The 20,222-nt window shown below is 40.8% G+C and overlaps 1 protein-coding gene and 1 long non-coding RNA gene across 4 annotated transcripts in view; one reads left to right on the top strand and one right to left on the bottom strand.

Annotated features, from left to right (window-relative positions):
• Window positions 1–3,243, top strand: part of DAW1 (dynein assembly factor with WD repeats 1) — a 78,594-nt gene extending 75,351 nt beyond the window's left edge. For 2 of the 3 annotated variants that reach the window (XM_082396260.1, XM_082396259.1), the window contains exons 12-13: window positions 500–662; window positions 2,852–3,243. In XM_082396260.1, the coding sequence (XP_082252386.1) occupies window positions 500–662; window positions 2,852–2,886 (198 nt within the window). In that variant the 3' untranslated portion in view covers window positions 2,887–3,243. The other variant, XM_082396258.1, reaches the window with a different exon arrangement.
• Window positions 1–20,222, bottom strand: part of LOC309630721 — a 312,390-nt gene that overhangs the window by 4,398 nt on the left and 287,770 nt on the right. The window lies entirely within an intron of this gene.

The raw sequence follows: 20,222 nt of genomic DNA, 5'->3' as shown, positions 1-20,222 counted from the left end.
TGCTTTAAGTAGCAGCAGACAGGAAGTCCTCCCTTAGCGGCCCTGACATTCTGTGCCACAGACTGAAGGACGATCCCTCTGCTTGTGATGACAGAAAGTTGGTTTGCAGAGGTGACATCGAGGTTTGGGTACGAAGATGCCTGGCTGTGATCTCATCCACACCAGGGCTCTGCCTCTTGGTTTGCGTGGGGAGATTGGCATCAGGAGCCTTTGGAAAGAAGCTGGGTAGGGAACACTCAAAGTATGACGGAGCTTTGGTTTTTATCCTTAGAACTGTGTGTGACGGGTGGGCAATCAAACTTTACTGTCTAGATTGTAATTTTCATGTATTAGTCCCTGCAGTATTTTTCCCATCCTGAAGGAACTGCTCTATGTAAGAATAAATACCAGGCTGAGAAGGTGACAGGTACTTAGTAATGTCCCCTTTCTGCTGATTAAAAATATAGTGGGAATCAAATTACACAAACCTGTGATCACTTTTCTTCTTTCTTGCTTGTAGATTTCTTTCAACCCCCAAGGGAACCGTCTTCTCACTGGCAGCTCTGACAAAACAGCTAGAATCTGGGATGTTCAGACTGGTCAGTGCGTACAGGTTCTTGAGGGACACACGGATGAAATCTTTTCATGTGCTTTCAACTATAAAGGTGACATAATCATTACAGGTAGGGGAGAAATAAACACCATCGACTCAGTTTTCCTTTCAAATTGGCTGTTAAGAGTCGCTAAGCTGGATACCAAAAGGAGACACTCCCATCCCCACCAGGGTCCCTAGCTCATCTTGGTGCCTTTTGTGTCCATTATTTAATTTTAGCTGCATTGCAGAACCACAGGAGTGAGCTCTGCCACTGACTGTAAGGCTTTATGAATTCTCAATTTCAGTTGCTCCAGGCAAAGGAAGAATTCAGTAGCCTGCCTTCCTGTTTACTACATTTCCCCAGGCATAGTCCATCAAATGGTCAATATTCAGTTGATGGCAGTAAATGTTAGTAACTAAAACAAGTCAGGACCTGAGTTCTTCACAGTGGGATTTATAGCCCATTAGAGATTTGTTCTTTGAGTGAAATTGTTTTCTCCTTGGATGTCCGCTCATAACACATTAATACTGGGGGAAAAGAACACATATTGAGCAATTTTTCAATGATTAACGATTTATTGTGAGTAAATTATATTCGCGATATTTTTATAAGAACTGGATTGAGATCAGGTTAATTTAGATTGTGGAAAGGGGGGAAAATGACAAGAATATGGCACAATGCTAGTGCACTGCCTCTGGAGGAAACCTTGGCAGGGAGTGGGTTGCTTCAGTGGTGTTGGGTAGAGACGCCCACGAGGGCACAGAGGAGCGAATCTGCCTAACTCTCAGTGATTCTCATTGTGTCCAGAAGATTTTTAAATTGCTTAACTAGTCTAGTAAGTGAAATGTCACATATACAAAGTTGGCTCTATATATTGGCTGATGAGGTAGCTTCCTAATCATATAACTTTAGAGGTGCTGAGAATAATCTCCCCTTTGCCCTGAAATACCACCCCTTTCCACCTAATTATGGATAATTTCTAAAATTGCAGATTACTTCCTTTGGGCTTACGGTTAGCGAGTGTTACTAAAACGTAGGTACTCCTAAGACAATGCCGTAATAAAGAATGTTGGATCCTTTCTCACGATGAGGAAGGAGGTGGGAGATTGTGACAGGAAGCGCAGGAGCTGAGGGCCAGGCTTTCCTAGTCCACACCGGTCATGTTAAGCCGGGCCAGCTGTGCAGTACCTCTTCCCCTCAACCACAGAAGACCCTGGAGAGTTAGGGAAGGAATATGTGTTGATTGTGCCTTGTTTTAGTGGTGGCCTTCAAATGCCTGAGCTCTTTTAAGATATTATCGATTTATTTAGTATTTCCCAAAGCACCAACATGCTAAATACTGACCCACTAGATGCCAGCGCTGATGAGAATGGGGGTGACACGTCTGCCTGGCCATCAGCAGAGATCTGTGTTTGAGCTCATCTGCCCTATTTTCTTGTCAGACCCCGGTGTGATTAACTGCATGCATGTTTTAGTGGACTGCCTGAGGGTTTAGAGTCACTAAATGGAAGGAAACTGTCCGGTGTGGTCATGACACTTTTAAAAATACGAGGTGCCCTTGGGTGGCATGTGCGGTTTTCACAGGCTTTCCCGATCCGCGCAGCCCTCACACTTCTTCTATCGGTGGTACCTGCCCGGCCCCTGAGGTTGAGAGAAGCAGCAGCGCCCAGCACCGCTCCATACCAGGGCCGTCGTTCCCACAGACAGAATGTGGATGGCGTCCCTGGGGGAGGAGTTGTATCAAGACTGCTTTGGGAGAGTGTCAATCATAGTCGTGGGGAGGGCGGGAGGATGCAAATCTCACATTCTGACTGACGATGAGAAAAATCTGTTGACATTTTGAGACGTTCCAAAGTGGGATGGGCTGCCCCCTCCTAAGCTAGTCACTCAAACCTGGAGATGTTCAAAGTCACCATATTTCCACCTGGTGGCGCTGTGTGAAGGTGGGGTGGGGGGATAAGCAGAGGGATGGCTGACGTAGTTGCATTCTCCGGTCCTCTCCAATTCTCAGATGCCATGAATCTCGCGGGGGTGAGTAAGTACAATGTGAACTTGCCCAATTTATGACTGACATGGAAAAATGCAAACAAACAAAAAAAGATTCCCAACCCCCTAACGCCTGAGCTGCGGAGGGGCTCTGCAGCTGGGCACTGAGGCTCTAGCACATGAAACATACTGATCATCGACAATGACCCAGAAAATGTCAACCTGTAAAAACAGAGAGAGTTAAGTGAATAAAATAAAGAAAACTAATTTTGTGAAATTTGCTTTATTAGGTAGCAAGGATAATACCTGTAGGATATGGCGCTGATTGAAGAAAGCCAGTCCATGAGGAAACTTGCCACTTGGCATCACAGCCAGCCAGCAAGCTATTGTGACATTTCATGTTTTCTCTTTGTCCACAAGTCAACCTTTTATACACTGTCGTTAGCTTCACAGATATGACCATTAAAGCTGATGGACTTATATCATTCCTTGATATTATTTGGTAGAGATGACAGGAACACACATACTGTTTGGCAAATGTCACTGGTTATTTCAATTTTCTTTCTTGGTAGCATCACGATACTGATAAATGAAACAAGAGTAATGTAACAACGTGTCTCCTAGAGTCTGCTTTGAAGCCTATTATTATAATTTCTGTTGAATAAAGTTTTTGGAGAAAATTTTTTGTGAATTTTTGTGAAAATATTTTTGTGCATGACTGTGTTTACAATGTATGTTTTCTTCCTTGTGACGAGAACTTGTAACATCTACTCTTTCAGCAGCTTTCAAATATGCAGTACAGTTTTATTAACTATAGTCACCATGCTGTGCATTACATTCCAACAACTTAATTATTTTATAACTGGAATTTTGCACCTTTTGACCCCCTTCACCCATCGTGCCTCTGTTCTCTGTATGAGTTCAGTGTTTTTCGTTTGTTAGTTTGTTTTAGATTCCATAGATAAGTGAGATCATATGGCATTTATCTTTCTCTGTCTGACATTTAGTTTTAGTCTAATGCCCTCAAGGCTCATCCATGTGGTGGCAAATGGCAAGATTTTTTCTTTTTTATGGCTGAGTAGTATTCCGTTTGGTGTGTGGCGGACTAGAGTCCTAGAGAAGCATCATCCCAGGGTCTGGATGCTAGTTTCTTTTACAGAACAGGGAGAGGGGGAGGTGAGGAGGTAAAGTAAAAAGGGCCATAAGTTTTGCAAATATCTCCTGGTTTTGCCAGACTGGGGGAGGTGATATGTTAATTTCTTCTTTCCTGCAGCCATCTTCTTGGATTCCCAGCTTTCTGAAGTAAGTCATTACTCCTTGCCCCAACACCTCCTCCCCCGATTTACTGGCCTGTTGAAGGAGCTTGCACTTGGTAACATGACTGCAAGAGCACCTCAGCAACAATAATTAGGGAACTTTAAAAAAAACAAGGTTTATTACACACAAGTCCTGTAGGGTACAAGTCACACCCAAGGGCCACACAGGAGGTCAGGTGGAGGGAGGGAAGCATGGGGGTTCATGGGTTCACACTTCATTGGTGAATTTAAAGCATAAGGGTGGGAATTAGGACACGGGAAGGGAAGAATCGGGGTCACTCAGGTGTTTCGTTATCTAGGTCACCCAGGGCTTTCTAAAAGGAAGTGCATGGGTGAGGTGGCCTGGCTCCTGATCTGGTTTTTTTTAGCTAGTATATGTGTCATACAGCTGGCAATACATTTATCTGAGATGGATGTCTTTGAAATGGAGGCCTTGGCAATCAAAAGCTTATTTTCTGGCACTTTCACTACATATACCCGCTTTATTTTCATCGGGGTATTGTAAGGTACAGTGAAGTGTGTGTAGGGTCTGGAGTCAGATTGTCTATGTATATATTCTCATTCCAACTCTTCATTCTTGGACAAGTTACCTTACCACTCTGAGGTTTCTCATCTGGAAAGTGGTAACAATAATAATTGTTGTTTTGAGGATTAGGAATATCTGGCACATAGCAAGCATGAGGATAATTTTTGCTGTCATTATGATCAATAACTTAGCAGTCATCTTTAAAAAAACTGTGCTTCATATGTAAACACATTTTTTAGGAAAGAACAGTGTTGTTTACTCAGAAATCATAGTTGAAATATAACTTGTTTAATGTATTAAAGGCATCTTAGGGAGGATTGTAAATCAAATTTTTATCAATTACCACTTAAGAGTCTTGGAATAATTGTCCTTTTGTAACCAAGCAGGACCCTATGGGGCCTTCCCAGGACAGGACTTCCCCCGCATCCTCTGCTTTAGCTCCTGTCTGAAGTACCTAGACAGCAGTATTTGATGCACATTTCCTGAGTTGTTTTACAGATGTGACCCACCTCCCTCTCCCTGCCTCCACGAAATGGAAGACATTAACTACTTGATGAACTTGAGCACAGAGCCCCAGGCCTCCTGGAGCCTAAGGACCGAAAATGTGAACCTCTATGACACCACCCTGTTACCTCACCGTCAGCCAATCAGAGAACTGTGCACGAGCTGGTCACATAACCTTCGACACCCGCCCCTGCCCCAACCTGGCTTTTAAAAGTGCTTTGCTGAAACCCTTCGGGGAGCTCAGGGCTTCTTAGGGCATGAGCCACCCGTCTCCTTGCGTGGCCCTGCAATAAACTTTTCTCTGCTCCAAACTCCGACGTTTTGGTTTGTTTGGTCTCACTGTGCCTTGGGCACACAAAGTTGCGCTAACACTTTTAAAGGTTTTCTTTCAAACAGAGGAGCTGAGATGTGAGGAGATCATTAATATAGATGATTATGGCTTTATCCTCATATATTTAGATTTCATGTAGAATTTTATGAGTGAATTGTGCTCATAAAAATGGAATATCTTTCCTAACAACTCATATCTAAAACTGCAATAGCTCATGATTTAGCATAATGTCTTATTTAAAGGCAAAATAAATGCTTTTAGAACTAAGCAATGCTCTTTATACATGAAAGTCTTACATTGCCACTTAAAAACACATCTATAATCTTTAAATTACAAGTGAATTTATTCCTTGTTTATTCCTTATTTATCCTATGTTTTTCTACTGCTTCTGTTACTCTTAATTTACCTTTTTTGGGTCTCTAAAGGGATGAGATTTGAAGTAAAAAAAAAAGCTATTACGATGTTAAAAGACATATTCCTTTTCAAAAAAATGTTTGTAAACTGACTCAGAATTCCTACAATAATTTTAGTTTTCTTACCAAGATTATTTTATGTTTTGTTTAACTTCACTGTTATCTCGGTTTGGTCTGTAAGTAACAAAACACAGGGTTAAAACAAGGTTAGTTAATCCCATAGTTGGCTATGCAGTGACATGATGACACAAGGACCCAACATTTGGGGGCTTTCCCCTCTGCCATCCTTGTTGGCTTCTGTCCTACATATTCTTCCTAGTTGCCAGATGGCTGACACTATTTTCTTAGTTTAAGTATCTTGCTATCTCTTTTAATTTCATCAAATCCAGAAGAGAATTTCTTACTTCTCTCCCTGTTATTTCCACATGCTATATACCATCTTAGCAGTTCTATTTCTGCTAACAATGGAATCATCTCTCACTTTTTCTCCTTTATTTTCTCTATCCACCCACCCAATTGTAAACACTTTCCTCAATTAAAAAACAAATCCTAGCTCTCCAGTCTTACTGCCATTTTAATCTGTAATCTATAACCTCATTACCCCTGCACTAGAAACTGAAACAATCTTCTACTTAATTATATTGGCTTCCTTTTGCTCTATCAGATTATTCCTTTTAAAATAAACAGAAAAAATTCCAAATGTTTATATGTTTTACAGTTTATAAGACTTTTGCAAAAATCAGTTCATTTCTTGATGAGGAACAAAGTAGGAATAATTAGAACCTAAATTTAGAGCTGATAACATATGTTTAGGAGAGGGAAAAGGTGGCTTGCCCCAAGATCATATGATAATAATTGAATGATGATAGGAAAACACTCTCTTACTATAACATAAAATCTGAACTAGAAAGGGAGTTGTAGTTGATGCTCTTGAAATTAGAAAAGCTTTCAAAAATTTTCTCATAAAAATTTATGGCTTGATGTTTTATGATTTTGGTTTGGTTATACGAGGGTAGTCTATGTTTGGGAATGCCACTTTTAGGATTTCCCTGCTCTTTTAGGGTAAATCCAGTGGAACTTCACAGGCCTCTGAGGTCAAGTCATCATAACATCTGGAAGACTCCACCAGGGAGTTGGTATAACTTTGAGTCTTTTATTCCTTTTTATTCCCCTCCCACACCTTCTTCTCCTTCCCTCTTAAACACCCTGATATTTATAAGAAATCCCCAGGATGGATATTGGCTTAGAATGTGGAGGGGAATTGATAAAGTTCTGTGTGTTTGTGTGTGCGTATGCATGTCGGGGGCTCCTTAAATTCTGCAAGTCAAGGCAAAACCATCACTTTCTCTCTATTCCTAAATTTCCTCTTGAGTTTGGAGTTTGAGGCTTTATTACCTAGAACTGAAAAATGAGTTTATCTGCAGTATGCAAGAGATGGAAATCCTAGAAAAGTTATATGGAAGCTGTAAATACAATGAGGACAAGGACTTATCTACTCTGCCTTTTGGGAAATGTTGGATGAACCTCTTTGAACAAAAGTTACCTTTGCTACTATTTTCTTGGGACTGTGAGATCTAATCAAGTAATCACCACAACAAGTCAGATGACCTTGTATTTTACTGAGAAATGAAGAACATGCTTTTTACTGCTCTCACTAGTGAAAAGTAGGAAACGCTGAGTTTTAAAAGTGTATAAGCTTACACACTTTTATTCTCTTATCTCAGCAGGTGGCGGTGTTTATCTTTTGGCAAATAAGTTCTTTTAGCTGCAAATGAAGAGTGTAAAAAGTAAACTTTTTATTCTTTAGTCTTTACAGATCAGGTTATGTGGGGCTATATAACAATGCTCAGAGTGTGGTGTGGCTTAAAGCTTAGGACCATGTTGGCATATCTGAGGCAAATGACATAGCTCATTGATCCTGATGCAGTGTAGGGACATTTTTCCATATATTTATGAGAACACCAACCAGTAATAATAAATAAAAGATAGTTCTATTTTTTCTCTATAGATCCCTCTATTGGAAACCAAGTTATAATTATTTATTTTACAATGACACAATCTATCAAGGAATCCAACATTCAATGATGTCTTTCGATAGTAATACTTGATCTATTGTTATAGGTTTTAATAAAGTTGATTGTAATTTCAGTGGGTTAAGAGGCTAAGGATTGTGAATACTTTGAATTTTATTATTTTAATGTAACTGTAAATCAAAAGGGTCAAACTGGTTTGGTATTTGGTTATCAAAGACAAAAAAGTCTGAGACTAAATTAACAGAGGCTAATTATTAATGACGGGAAACCATCTGCTGTCACTTTCATTTCAGAGGGAGTTCCAAGTTCCAAAGGAGAGTCAGTTTCACAGAGTAGAAAGATGAAATACTGAGATAGTCTCTGGTTGACAAGTGCTCTATTAAGGTGGCAGCTTTGGAAATGGGGTGACTGTCTAATTGGTCTTCAGGTCTATCCGGCAGCCCTTGGTTAGCTGCAAAGGTGACAAGAAAGCGGTCTGGGGACATGTCCAAAGAAAGAAGGATTACTCAGTGTTGTGGGTGGAGGGTTTTCTGCGGTGACCACTTCCTGGAAGATGTTGGGGGAGCAGGTGCTTTGTTGCCATTGCACTGTCATAAAGGTTCTTATTTGGTGGGGTGAGTGACTGCCATGAGAGCTAGTTTCTCATGAGTGACAGTATTTTGGTGATTAAAAACATAGACTCTGCAATCAAAATGCCTGTTTTAATATCCTGCTCAACCACTTCTTGGATGTGGGACCTTGAGAATTCAAACACTCCTCGACTCAGTTTTCTCATCTAGAAAATGGGACTAATAATATTGTGTGGGGAGATTGTGAGGATTAAAAAAGTTAATAGACACATAAAGAACCTGATACATCATGAACATTTAATTAATGGGTAGCTAATATTATTTGTAGACACTGCTTCAGTGACTTGGATTAAAAGGACTTAAGAGTTGAGAAAGAATTTGCATATTCAAGGCAAATTTTCTCATGAATTTATTATGGTTTGGGGCATCTCTGCAATAGATATAAAAAGTCTTCCAATTTACCTTCTCCTAGGAAACTGATGGGGAATAAAATAAATGCAGCAAATATTTGGAGTGTTCATCTCTCATAAATTCTTATGGATTCAGGAATGAGAATAAAGTTTTAGTTCAGCTTGATAAACGTGTATTGGTCATGGCTCTGAATTAGCCCAGTTTTTCAGTATTTTTCCCTCTTTGCAAAGCTGTAAACTTCTGAGTGAAGTTTCATCCAGCTTTCACAGCCATAGGAATCACTGTTGAGGAGGAAGAAGATGCAAATGCCATTAATTAAGTGGAATTTCTAAGTTCTTCTTGAAAGTCTCCTCTCAGTATTTGGGAAGATAAGATATTTGTGTTAGAAAAATTATAGGAAATTTATTAAATACTTCTTTCTTAAAAATATCTTAAACGTGGAAACATTCCCCCAGGGTGTTCTGATGTGCTTATTAAAATTTCAGTGATTCATACATATTGGAGGAGTTGACAAATGCCCCTAAATTTGAATTTTAATTACTCATAGTATCGATCAAAGAAGCCAGTGCCCCTTCATTAAGGGTGATCACAGACACACTTCCCACTGGCACCTCCAGTGTGCTGACCTGTAATATTTTGGGTGTGGGTTTATGCTGCAAGTGTCATGATTCCCTTGGAATCTTTTGTGGTGTGGTTCCTGCTCTAGTACTTTTCTTCATCTTATACACCTTGTTGTTTACAACTATTTCTAGGACACACTCTCATCCTTAATTATGGAAATAGCAATTCAAGTGGGAATGCCTGAATTTCTGTTCAGTGAAGATGTGGTTTCTTCCCTGTTTTCCCAGAGGACTGTGTATTCCTGGAGTGGAGAATGACACTGGGTGTCTTCCCCCAGGCAAGAGGAGACTTGTTTTCTAGGTGTGCCTGGAGCAAAAGAACATGTACAATTCTTCTCTAGGCTGGAACATCGCCAACATTAAGTAGAGTAGCGGTGATAGTTATTACCTCTTGGGTTATTACCATGAATAAACAATTAGATTGAACCATATGAAATTTTGACAAATTTTGATTTACAAAAAGTAATTTCATATGGTTCAACCTAATAAATTGCTGTATATGTGCAGGTTGAGAGATATTTTTTGTCCAGGTGTGTCCTCAAACAGATCCTTGATAGTGGCCCCCAACCATTATTGCATCCTCGGGTCCTCCTGCAGAGGGCAGATGGTGGGATTCAAACAAAGGCTGATGATACCTTAACCTACATGATCGTGGTAGAGAAAACCCACTTAACATGGTGTGTGGCAAAGAGAGTGGACTTTGGAATAAGACAGTGTTCAACTTGTTATTCTATTCTTATGAGCAAGTCATTTTACCTTTCTGAGGTTGTCTCCTCAGCTATAAAATGGAAAGAAAATAATAGAATGAAATGAGTTAATGCACATGGAGAAAAACTAGCCCAGGGCTTGTGGTATAGTTGGCAGCTAATAAGTGTCCTTGACCTTCCATTTCTCCTTTGAGAAACGGAATCAGCGCTGCCTTGTGTGACAGAAAAAGCGATCTTGCATGAATTGTCCTTGGTGAGAGCAAGGGCAGCCTCTCTGCCTTTCTGAAGGCCCTTTGCCCACATTGAAGGACAGAGATTTCCCTTCTAAATGTGCTTCTCTCAGCCACTCGCTCAGGTTTTACTGACTCCCTTGGGAAAAGCAGTTGGCCTATATTTAGAATAGCCTCAGCTGCTTTCTTAAGCATTTGAGCTAATGCTTACTTACAAGTATTAATCAAAAACATTTTTAAGCATTGGCTATACGTCCACATTTTGTTTCAAACACTCTTTTAAATATCTCTAGGGTCTTTTTACATTTGGTTTGAAGGAGGAGGATATAAATAGAAGTATATGAATCTATATATCTGAAAGCAAGCCTCTTTATAGGGAAGTCAGTTACTACAAAATATATATTATAATATATAGAAATAATTATTAGTAAATGAGTCATATTAGCAGGTTTCGCGTTCAATTTTAAACAGTCCAATGAGGTAAGGATATCAGGTCAGGCATTCATATAGTTCACTGAGTAAAAATTGGAAGTTCCAATTTCTTGTTCTTATGTTCCAAGGCATCTATGAGTTGGCCTTAACCTACATTTCTGGCCTTAATCTTCCCTGCTCCCCTATACCCCAGGTGTTATGGGCTGAATTGTGTCCTCCCAAAATTTGTAGGTTGAAGTCCTAATCCACTTCAGAATGTAATCAGAATGTAATTGTATTTAGAGATAAAGCCTTTAAAGAGGTGACGAAGTTAAGGTTTTTAGGATTGTCCCTAATCCAATCTGACTGGTGTCCAAAGAGGAAATTTGGACACACAAAGAGACACCAGCGCTGCTCGTGCACAGAGAAAAGACCATGTGAGGACACAGCAAGAATATGGTTATCTGCATGCTAATCTTGGACTTCCAGCCTCCAGAACTGTGAGAAATAATTCTCTGTTGTTTAAAACACCCAGTCTGTGATGTTTTGTTGTGGTAGCCTGAGCAGACTGATACAACGAATAACTAGACTACTCATCAGGTCTCATAGACATGCCAGACTTTCCTTTCTCTGTGATTTTACTTTTACCTACTGTCTTAGCCCATTCATTCTGCTGTAAGAGAATGCCATAGACTTGATGGCTTATAAACAACATAAATTTATTTTTTTTAACAGTTTTAGAGTCTGGGAAGTCCAAGTTCAAGGCTCAGCAGATAAGGTATCTGGTGAGAACCTGCTTCCTGGTTCACAGATGGCTGTTTTCTTGCTGTGTCCTCACAGGGCAGAAGGGGCAAGGGAGCTCTTTGGGTTCGCTTTTATAGAGGCACTAATCTCATTAATGAGGGTTCTACCTTCATGATCTAATTACCTCTTGAAGGCCCTACTTCCTAATACCGATCACATTGGGGGTTAGTTTTCAATACATGAATTTTGGGGAGACACAAACATTCAGTCTACAGAACCTACCTACCCTAAACTTCCTCTTCCTGTATCTCTCGCTGGGAAATCCTCCCTCCAATGCTTCATATATACCCCAGATATTATTTTTTTCTTGAATTATTCTTCCTACCCACCTTCACTCCTCCAAGGTAGAAAAGATCTTCCTCCCAATTCGATTCACGCATGTTTATTTTATAATTTTAAATCATATTATTCTTGAAAATAAAGACCAGAATTTCCAGAACATGTGCTGGAGATGAAAAAGATGAAGGGGCCATGGGATCATTGGAGGTAACTGTGGCTTGTTTTTAGGATGAAGGAGGTTTATGCCTGATTTTAGACTGGGGAAATGATTCTAGTGGAGAAAGAAAGGTTGAAAAATTAGAAGAAAATTTGCTGGAACCAGGTATCAAAGGAGACAGAAGAGGTGGTCAAAGAACAGACAGAGGGAAGTGTTGACACTGAAAGGAGAACCAGCTCCTGTTCTGAGACTGGAGGAGAGGATGTGGGAAAGAGAATGGTCTTGCTAACTTTGTAGTTTGTCATTTCTAAAATCCTTGAGAGTATGAGCTCCTGAGCTGTACTCCTGAATTCCTTCACCAATTATGCTAGATCTATGACCTGGATGGCTTTTAAATTTCATTCAGTCTTAGTGTTTTCATGTCTACAGTGGGTAAAATCATCACTGTCATCAAAGAATTAAAGGGATCACACATGTAAAGCACATGTTAGCACAGAAACTAACAAAAGTGATAATAACAATAAATCTTATTACTGTTGTCAATGACAAAGACCAGCAGGGATATGCCTGTATTTGAACAATTTGGGATGATTGTTCCTTGGAGAGAGAAAGCACTCCCATGGGGAAACATGGAGTGTTTCAGAAAAAGAATGTTAGAAAGGATTTATTATAAAATTTGGCCTGTGTTAGGTTCTTTTGGGAAGTGTTAAGGGACTTTTCTCTAGAGTGGATGCTGTCAGGAAGTGGGGTAATCCTATGATTGGATATCTTCATAAATTTTATGCAAGGCAAAAGTTGTAATTGGTAAAGGAGCAGCTGTCATTCATATAACCTAGGAGAAGGGGACATTTGGCTTACCACATTTTTGTGGCTCGAACAATGCTCATATTTTGTCTGTGTTCAGACAAAATAGAATAGTTTTGTTTTTTTTCATGATCCACCCTGAACACAGAGTAGCCTTTTCTGATGTTGATGTTCTGTGAAGTTGTTAATGAGAACAACCAGGCCTGGCTGTGAGTGTCAGGCAGTAGCAACACAAGACCTAGCTGATTAATGCCTAACGATCTTGGTTCCTGTAGGGCATCTGCTGAAAATGAGGTGCTTAGAGACTGAAATGGATGTTGACAATTTTTTTTTTTTTTTTTTTTTTTTTTTTGATAATCAGTGAAGAGACTCACAAAGGGCTGGTGGGCAACACTGAAAGCCGAGCTCGGAGACCGTGGATTTGTTGTAACCATTTGCGTTGTGATTGTGTGATTCTCACCCTTGGTGCTTGGTCACACAGCACAGGTATGCAGAAGGCACATCCTAAACTGGTTCTGGCCTGGGGTTTTCAGAGAGACCAGGACACAAGAACAGGAGTTCAAACTCAAGAGTGCAGGCAAAAATAATTCTGTTGGTTTGCTGTGAGGTATGGGCAATGCAATTAATAAAGACAGACGATGAAGAAATTAACCACCAAGAGAAGAGAAAATTGAAAGTCTTTTAGAGAACTTTCTCAGTAGAAGACCTTCTGGGTAGTGAGAAGATCTTTGGCTGGAAAGAGTCCATGGTGTTGGAAATGAAGGGGTTGGGGAAAAAAGCAGAATGCCTGCACTTCAAAATAGACCAAGCAAATAGATTTTAAAGTCTCCATGGGCCATTTTGGATTTGTCAGACTTTCTGCCTCTTTCAAGACAGGATGCAGGCAAGGTGACAAGTACTCCTGCCACCATGACCCTCACCTTTCTCTCATCTGATAGATGACATTCTCTTACATCCCATTTTTAGAACCTGTTCCACTTCACGTGAAGATGATACCTTTTGGCACTGCCTCTGTGTTGCAGTTTGCAGCGTGGGCTATGAAGCAGCTTTGCTGTTGCCCCAGTGTTTCAGATATTTCTATGATGGAGCACTTTATTTTTGCCTCCTCTCCCCAGGGCTCTGGTACAAGTTCAAGGAGGAGAAAAATCTAGTAAGCACAGAGCCACAGTTTTTACAAAACTCTGTCTCCTCTATCAGAGACAAATTGTCTTTGGAATAAACCTCAAAGTCCTTGGAAGGCTGCCTCTTAGGACCTTAGTAATGCCTGGAAAGATCTCAAGCTGGTTCCACCACCAGAAGACAGGTCTCTTTTCAACTCTGAGCTTCTCCAGAATGTGGTGTAGTAGAGTGTTCTAAACAGTTAATGACTGACTGATTGTTGACTGATTAATGGAGTGAATGAAGACTGATATGGCCAATTACTTTAACACTGATTTTCAAATGATGTTTCTGGAACATTAGTTGTTCTTTAGAGGTTCCTTAAAGGCATCCATGCCAGTGAGCAAAGAGCTGGGCACACAAAACCCTCTCTTCCACATCTTTCTTTAACCAGTCTGTTTTTTCATTAAAAAACAGACTCACATAGAGAATAGACTTGTGGTTGCCAAGGGGGAGGTGGGTGGGGGAGGGATGGACACGGAGTTTGGGATTAGCAGATGCAAACTATTATATATAGGATGGCTAAACAACGAGGTCCTACTGTACAGCACAGGGAACTATATTTAATATCCTGTAATAAACCATACTGGAAAATAATTTTAGAAACCACTTTTTATCTTCCTGATTTTAGCCTACAAATAAAGTGCATTTGGAGAAAGGTTTTCTAATCTTTAAGGGAGAGAGAGAGATCATCAGCTGAAAGAATAAAGTTCTGCATTTAATCATGGAGATCTGGTCATGATCTATTCTTCAGAACTCATGTTCATCTGTTGCTTACATGAATTCTTTGTCTAGTCCAACTCACCTAATGTGTCTGAGTATGCCATTTGCAGTCTTTATACTTTTGCTGCCCCAATCTCCAACCTTCAAAATCAGCTCATTGCACATCTTCCCTGATCTCCATGGCGGGATGTTCTTCCTCCTTGGGCAGAATTCCACAGTCTTGATTATCCTTCATGGTCTACTCTTTATGTTGCCTGCTTTATTTCTCCAACCATATTGTTCATTCATTCAACAAGTGTTCATTGGTGCCTGTTATGCACCAAGCATGATGCTAGGTACTGGGATTCATAACGAATAACACAGATACCTCTGTCTGTAGGATATACAATTTAATGGGACTTGGGGAGTGTATTAGTCAAAGTTCAACGAGTAGGAGATATATATTAAGAGACTTATTACAAGGAATTGGCTTATATGATTGTGGTAAGGCTGACGTCCTCAGGGCAGGGCATAGGATGATCAGGGTGAAACTCTCAGGCGCAAACTGAAGCTGCTGTTCACAGGCAGAATTTCTCCTTCTTCGGAGAAGTATCGGTTCTGCTCTTAGGCTCTTCTAACTGATTGAATCAGGCCCATTCAGATTATTTAGGATAATAGTCCATACTCAAAGTCAGCGGATTATGTCTTTAATCACTTCTACAAAGCACCTTCACAGCAACTGCTACATAGTGTTTGATTAAATAGCTGGGGACTGTTGCCAAGCCAAGCTGACACATAAAACTGACTGACCATCACAGGAAAGAACAGGAAACAAATCACTGAAAAGCATCATGATAAGATTCAGGAAGGAGAAAAAATATTTCTATATTCCTTTGTCTAGCTGGAAGCTTAGAGTTCAATTTAATATTTAATTTTAAGGCTGAACTTAAAAGACAACCTATCCCAGGAGCTTGATGCAACTATCAAATTCTTGAGTGTCACACTCAGGATCTTTGAAAAATACCAATGACTTGGCCCTTCTATGGACCAATTAAATCAGAATTTCTGGAGATTAGGGCCCTGGAACTGATGTTTTGAAAATGTCCTGCCAGGCGGTTCTACTATGTAGCCAGAGTTGAGAAAAACTGCTCTAAATAGATTTGAATTTTTTAGCTGTCCTGTTTTATATGTGTTTTGATATTGAAATGATCTTTTCATCACCTTTGGAAGTAAAAATAATGAATTAGAAAGAAATAATTATTTTAGTTAAAAAATGGGTTCTTATTAAAGCCACTGAAATACTTGACATCACCTTCCTGGACTGCAAGCCTACTGAGGGCAAGTATTATGCGTTAATCATTAATTAGAATTGATACCAGTGTGCTACAGTGAAATAAAAACCCTCACTTCTCAGGAAGTTAATAAAACAGAGATTTATTTCTCACTTATGCAAAGTCTGCTATGGGTCTAAGTGACTCTCCAGGGCAGCTGTTCCCTTTGGATGGCTCATTAATAAGATCTAGTCGATCTGGTTTCCTATCTCTGCCTTGAGCCCAATAACTGGCATATAGTAAGAACATAGTAAATATTCAGAGAGGGACTTCCCTGACGGTCCAGTGGTTAAGACTTCGCTTTCCAATGCAGGGGGTGCAGGTTCGATCCCTGGTCAGGGAGGCAAGATCCCACATGCCTTGCGGCCAAAACAGCACAACATGAAAAACAGAAGCAATATTGTAACAAATTCAACAAAGACTTTAAAAATGGTTTGGAGAACTCACATACCACGTGTTCTTTGTTTTTCGATGTGTGTGTAGTGGGTCGAATCCTTCTTTCTGGGCAGGTGTTTCTCAGCTCATCAGCTCTGCAGGTCTATAGCTCCATGGACTTGTGACTTCTGGGTTGTAAGAGCAGAGCTGGGACACCCACATCTGCAGCCATGAGAGCTTTGTAATTCCAACCACAATGATAGCATCAGTAAAGAGAAGCTCCTTTGATACCACTGAGTACCACTGACCCTCACCTCTTCAGACCCAATAAAAAAGCAAAAGGACCTTTCAGAGATTACCGAGTTAAAAAGTCAGTTTGCTAATAACCTGGCCAAGTTCTGTGGAGAATCACTAATGCAGTTCCCTAGTCAGATAAATACCACTGGCCAGCACTCTCCCGAGCAGGTCCCAGATCTGCATAGCTCTGAAGGATGGAGGCTTACCTGGGAAAGGGAAGATAGCCCTGAGGTCAGGGCCTCTCTAGAATCTTACCAGTGACCTGCACGCTTCTGCAGGTCTCAAACCCAGCTGTGTGAGGTGTCATTTAATTGTATGTTTTCACTTCAAGATGAACTCTTTTTCCTTTGAAACTACCCATCCTATATGGAAATGCTGGTGCTGTAGATGTTTGTATACTCAACCGAGTATCTGTTATCAAACACATTTTTCCTAAGCCTACATTAATAATTTCCAATATAAAAAAGCATTCTTCTTTGAGTTCAGAATTTCATTAATTGGGGGCATTTTGAGAGGGTAATTTGAAAATGTATTTTTCAGTATTTAAAGTGTATTCTAATTCTAAATGTAGCATATTGATGCTGAATTCTTATTTCCAGGGATGCTGGATGAGCACCACATGTGGTATTGCAGGGGTAAATTAAAGCACTATTGTTCTAGGAAGATTTGTTTCATGAATTATGTTTTCACCAGTGATTATTAATAAATATGTCTGAACTGGTTAGAGTGGGAATATAGGAGAAAATTATATTCATATTTTGGCATTTGTGTCCTCTCTAAACAATAAAACTTTTTGATCAATTATGCTTACCACTTTGCATTAAAAAGAATCAGAGAATTACCTACTTTGAAGATATGGAAGGATTATCTTTTCCGTTGGTTATTAAATAAGAAAAAAATTTATTAGTTAATTATCCCAAGTCTGTTTGTGTCAACTTTGGAATGGTGTGACCAAGTAAGTCACTGCTCCCAGCCTGGTGCATCAGTTTTCTAAAAATGGAGTGAAGAGAAGAAAGAGAACTTACATTTCCAATTGCTTTGAATTCTTATGCAATAGTGTTGTTGATTTTCTGAGCAACTCTTGTCCAAATATTCCAGATCGTCTGTCATCACAATCCTAATTGGATAAAGCTGTGATTGGGATTCAGATATATTTTTAAGTTATTTGTAATAAGGGAAGGAAAAAATAAAGATATTTAAATTTGTTATTAAATATCTAATATGTGGCAAGTAATTTGTAAAGGTTGTTGCTTTTAGTCTTCACAGACTCCCTGGAATTTATGAAGCTAAGTAACTGGCCCAAAACGACCCTGCTAGTAATGACAGAACAGGGATTTGAACACAAAAAGGCCTGCTTAAAAATCTTGTACACTTTCCATTACACCATACTATCTCCATTAGTTAAGAATTACCCCTCATTTTGAAATTTTATATATATGGCCTCTAGATGCTAAAAAAGGTTTCAGATAGATAGATATAGATATAGAAATAGAGATATCTCAAAAACCTCAGTGTTAATAGTAATGGCTCAAATTCCACTGCATTTTTTAAAATCTTATATAGAGCTTGCATTTATTATTTATTTATTGATTGGCCACACTGTGCAGCATGCGGGATCTTATCTCCCCAACCAGGAATCAAACCCGCACCCCCTGCAGTGGAAGCGCGAAGTCTTAACGGCTGGACCGCCCTGGAAGTCCCTCCACTGCATTTTTAATCTTCATTTGAATCCTGAATGACCTCCATTTAAAAGTTATCCTAGGAGTCTTGCGGCAAGATGGCGGAAGAGTAAGACGCGGAGATCACCTTCCTTCCCACAGATACATTAGAAATACATCTACATGTGGAACTGCTCCTGCAGAACACCCACTGAACGCTGGCAGAAGACGTCAGACCTCCCAAAAGGCAAGAAAATCCCCACGTACCTGGGTAGGGCAAAAGAAAAAAGAAAAAACAGAGACAAAAGAATAGGGACGGGACCTGCCCCAGTGGGAGGGAGCCGTGAAGGAGGAAAGGTTTCCACACACTAGGAGCCCCTTCGCGGGCGGAGACTGCGGGGGGCGGAGGGGGGAGCTTCGGAGCCGCGGAGGAGAGCGCAGCCACAGGGGTGCGGAGGGCAAAGCTGAGAGATTCCTGCACAGAGGCTCGGCGCCGAGCAGCACTCACCAGCCCGAGAGGCTTGTCTGCTCCCCCGCCGGGGCGGGCGGGGCTGGGAGCTGAGGCTCGGGCTTCGGTCGGATCGCAGGGAGAGGACTGGGGTTGGCGGCGTGAACACAGCTTGAAAGGGCTAGTGCCCCACGGCTAGCCGGGACGGAGGCCGGGAAAAAGTCTGCAGCTGCCGAAGAGGCAAGAGACTTTTTCTTGCCTCTTTGTTTCCTGGTGTGCGAGGAGAGGGGATTCAGAGCGCCGCCTAAACAAGCTCCAGAGACGGGCGCGAGCCGCAGGGATCAGCGCGGACCCCAGAGACGGGCAGGAGACGCTAAGGCTGCTGCTGCCGCCACCAAGAAGCCTGTGTGCGAGCACAGGTCACTCTCCACACCGCGCCTCCCGGGAGCCGGTGCAGCCCGCCACGGCCAGGGTCCCCAGATCCAGGGACAACTTTCCCAGGAGACCGCACGGCGTGCCGCTGCAACGTCACGACGCCTCTGCTGCCGCAGGCTCGCCCCGCCTCCTCCGTACCCCTCCCTCCCCCCGGCCTGAGTGAGCCAGAGCCCCCGAAGCAGCTGCTCCTTTAACCCCGTCCTGTCTGGGCGAAGAACAGACGCCCTCAGGCGACCTACACGCAGAGGCGGGTCCAAATCCAAAGCTGATCCCCAGGAGCTGTGCGAACAAAGAAGAGAAAGGGAAATCTCTCCCAGCAGCCTCAGGAGCAGCGGATTAAAACTCCACAAACAACTTGATGTACCTGCATCTGTTGAATACCTGAATAGACAACGAATCATCCCAAATTCAGGAGGTGGACTTTGGGAGCAGGATATATTAATTTTTCCCCTTTTCCTTTTTTTGTGAGTGTATATGTCTATGCTTCTGGGTGAGATTTTGTCTGTATAGCTTTGCTTCCACCATTTGTCCTAGGGTTCGGTCTGTCCATTTTTTTTTTTTTTTTTTTTTTACTTAAAAAATTTTTTTTCTTAATAAATTTTTTCTTAATAATTTTTTCCTTATTTTTTATTCTAAAAAATTAAAAAAAAATTTTTTTCTTAATAATTTTTTCTTAATTTTTATTTTAAAAAATTAAAAAAAATTTTTCTTAATAAATTTTTTCTTAATAATTTTTTTCTTATTTTTTATTATAATAACTTTATTTTATTTTATTTTATCCTCTTTCTTTCTCTCTTTCTATTTTTTCTCCCTTTTATTCTGAGCTGTGTGGATGAAAGGCTCTTGGTTCTCCAGCCAGGCATCAAGGTTGTGCCTCTGAGGTGGGAGAGCCAACTTCAGGACACTGGTCCACAAGAGACCTCCCAGCTCCACGTAATACCAAACAGCGAAAATCTCTCAGAGATCTCCATCTCAACATCAAGACCCAGCTTCACACAATGACCAGCAAGCTACAGTGCTGGACACCCTATGCCAAACAACTAGCAAGACAAGAACACAACCCCATCTATTAGCAGAGAGGCTGCCTAAAATCATAATAAGTTCACAGACACCCCAAAACACACCACCAGACGTGGACCTGC

Source organism: Balaenoptera borealis, assembly GCF_965194805.1.
Source record: "Balaenoptera borealis genome assembly, chromosome: 6".
Lineage (NCBI taxonomy): Eukaryota > Metazoa > Chordata > Mammalia > Artiodactyla > Balaenopteridae > Balaenoptera > Balaenoptera borealis.
The sequence above is the reverse complement of the archived record's forward strand: the minus strand, read 5'-3'. Positions and strand labels throughout refer to the sequence as shown.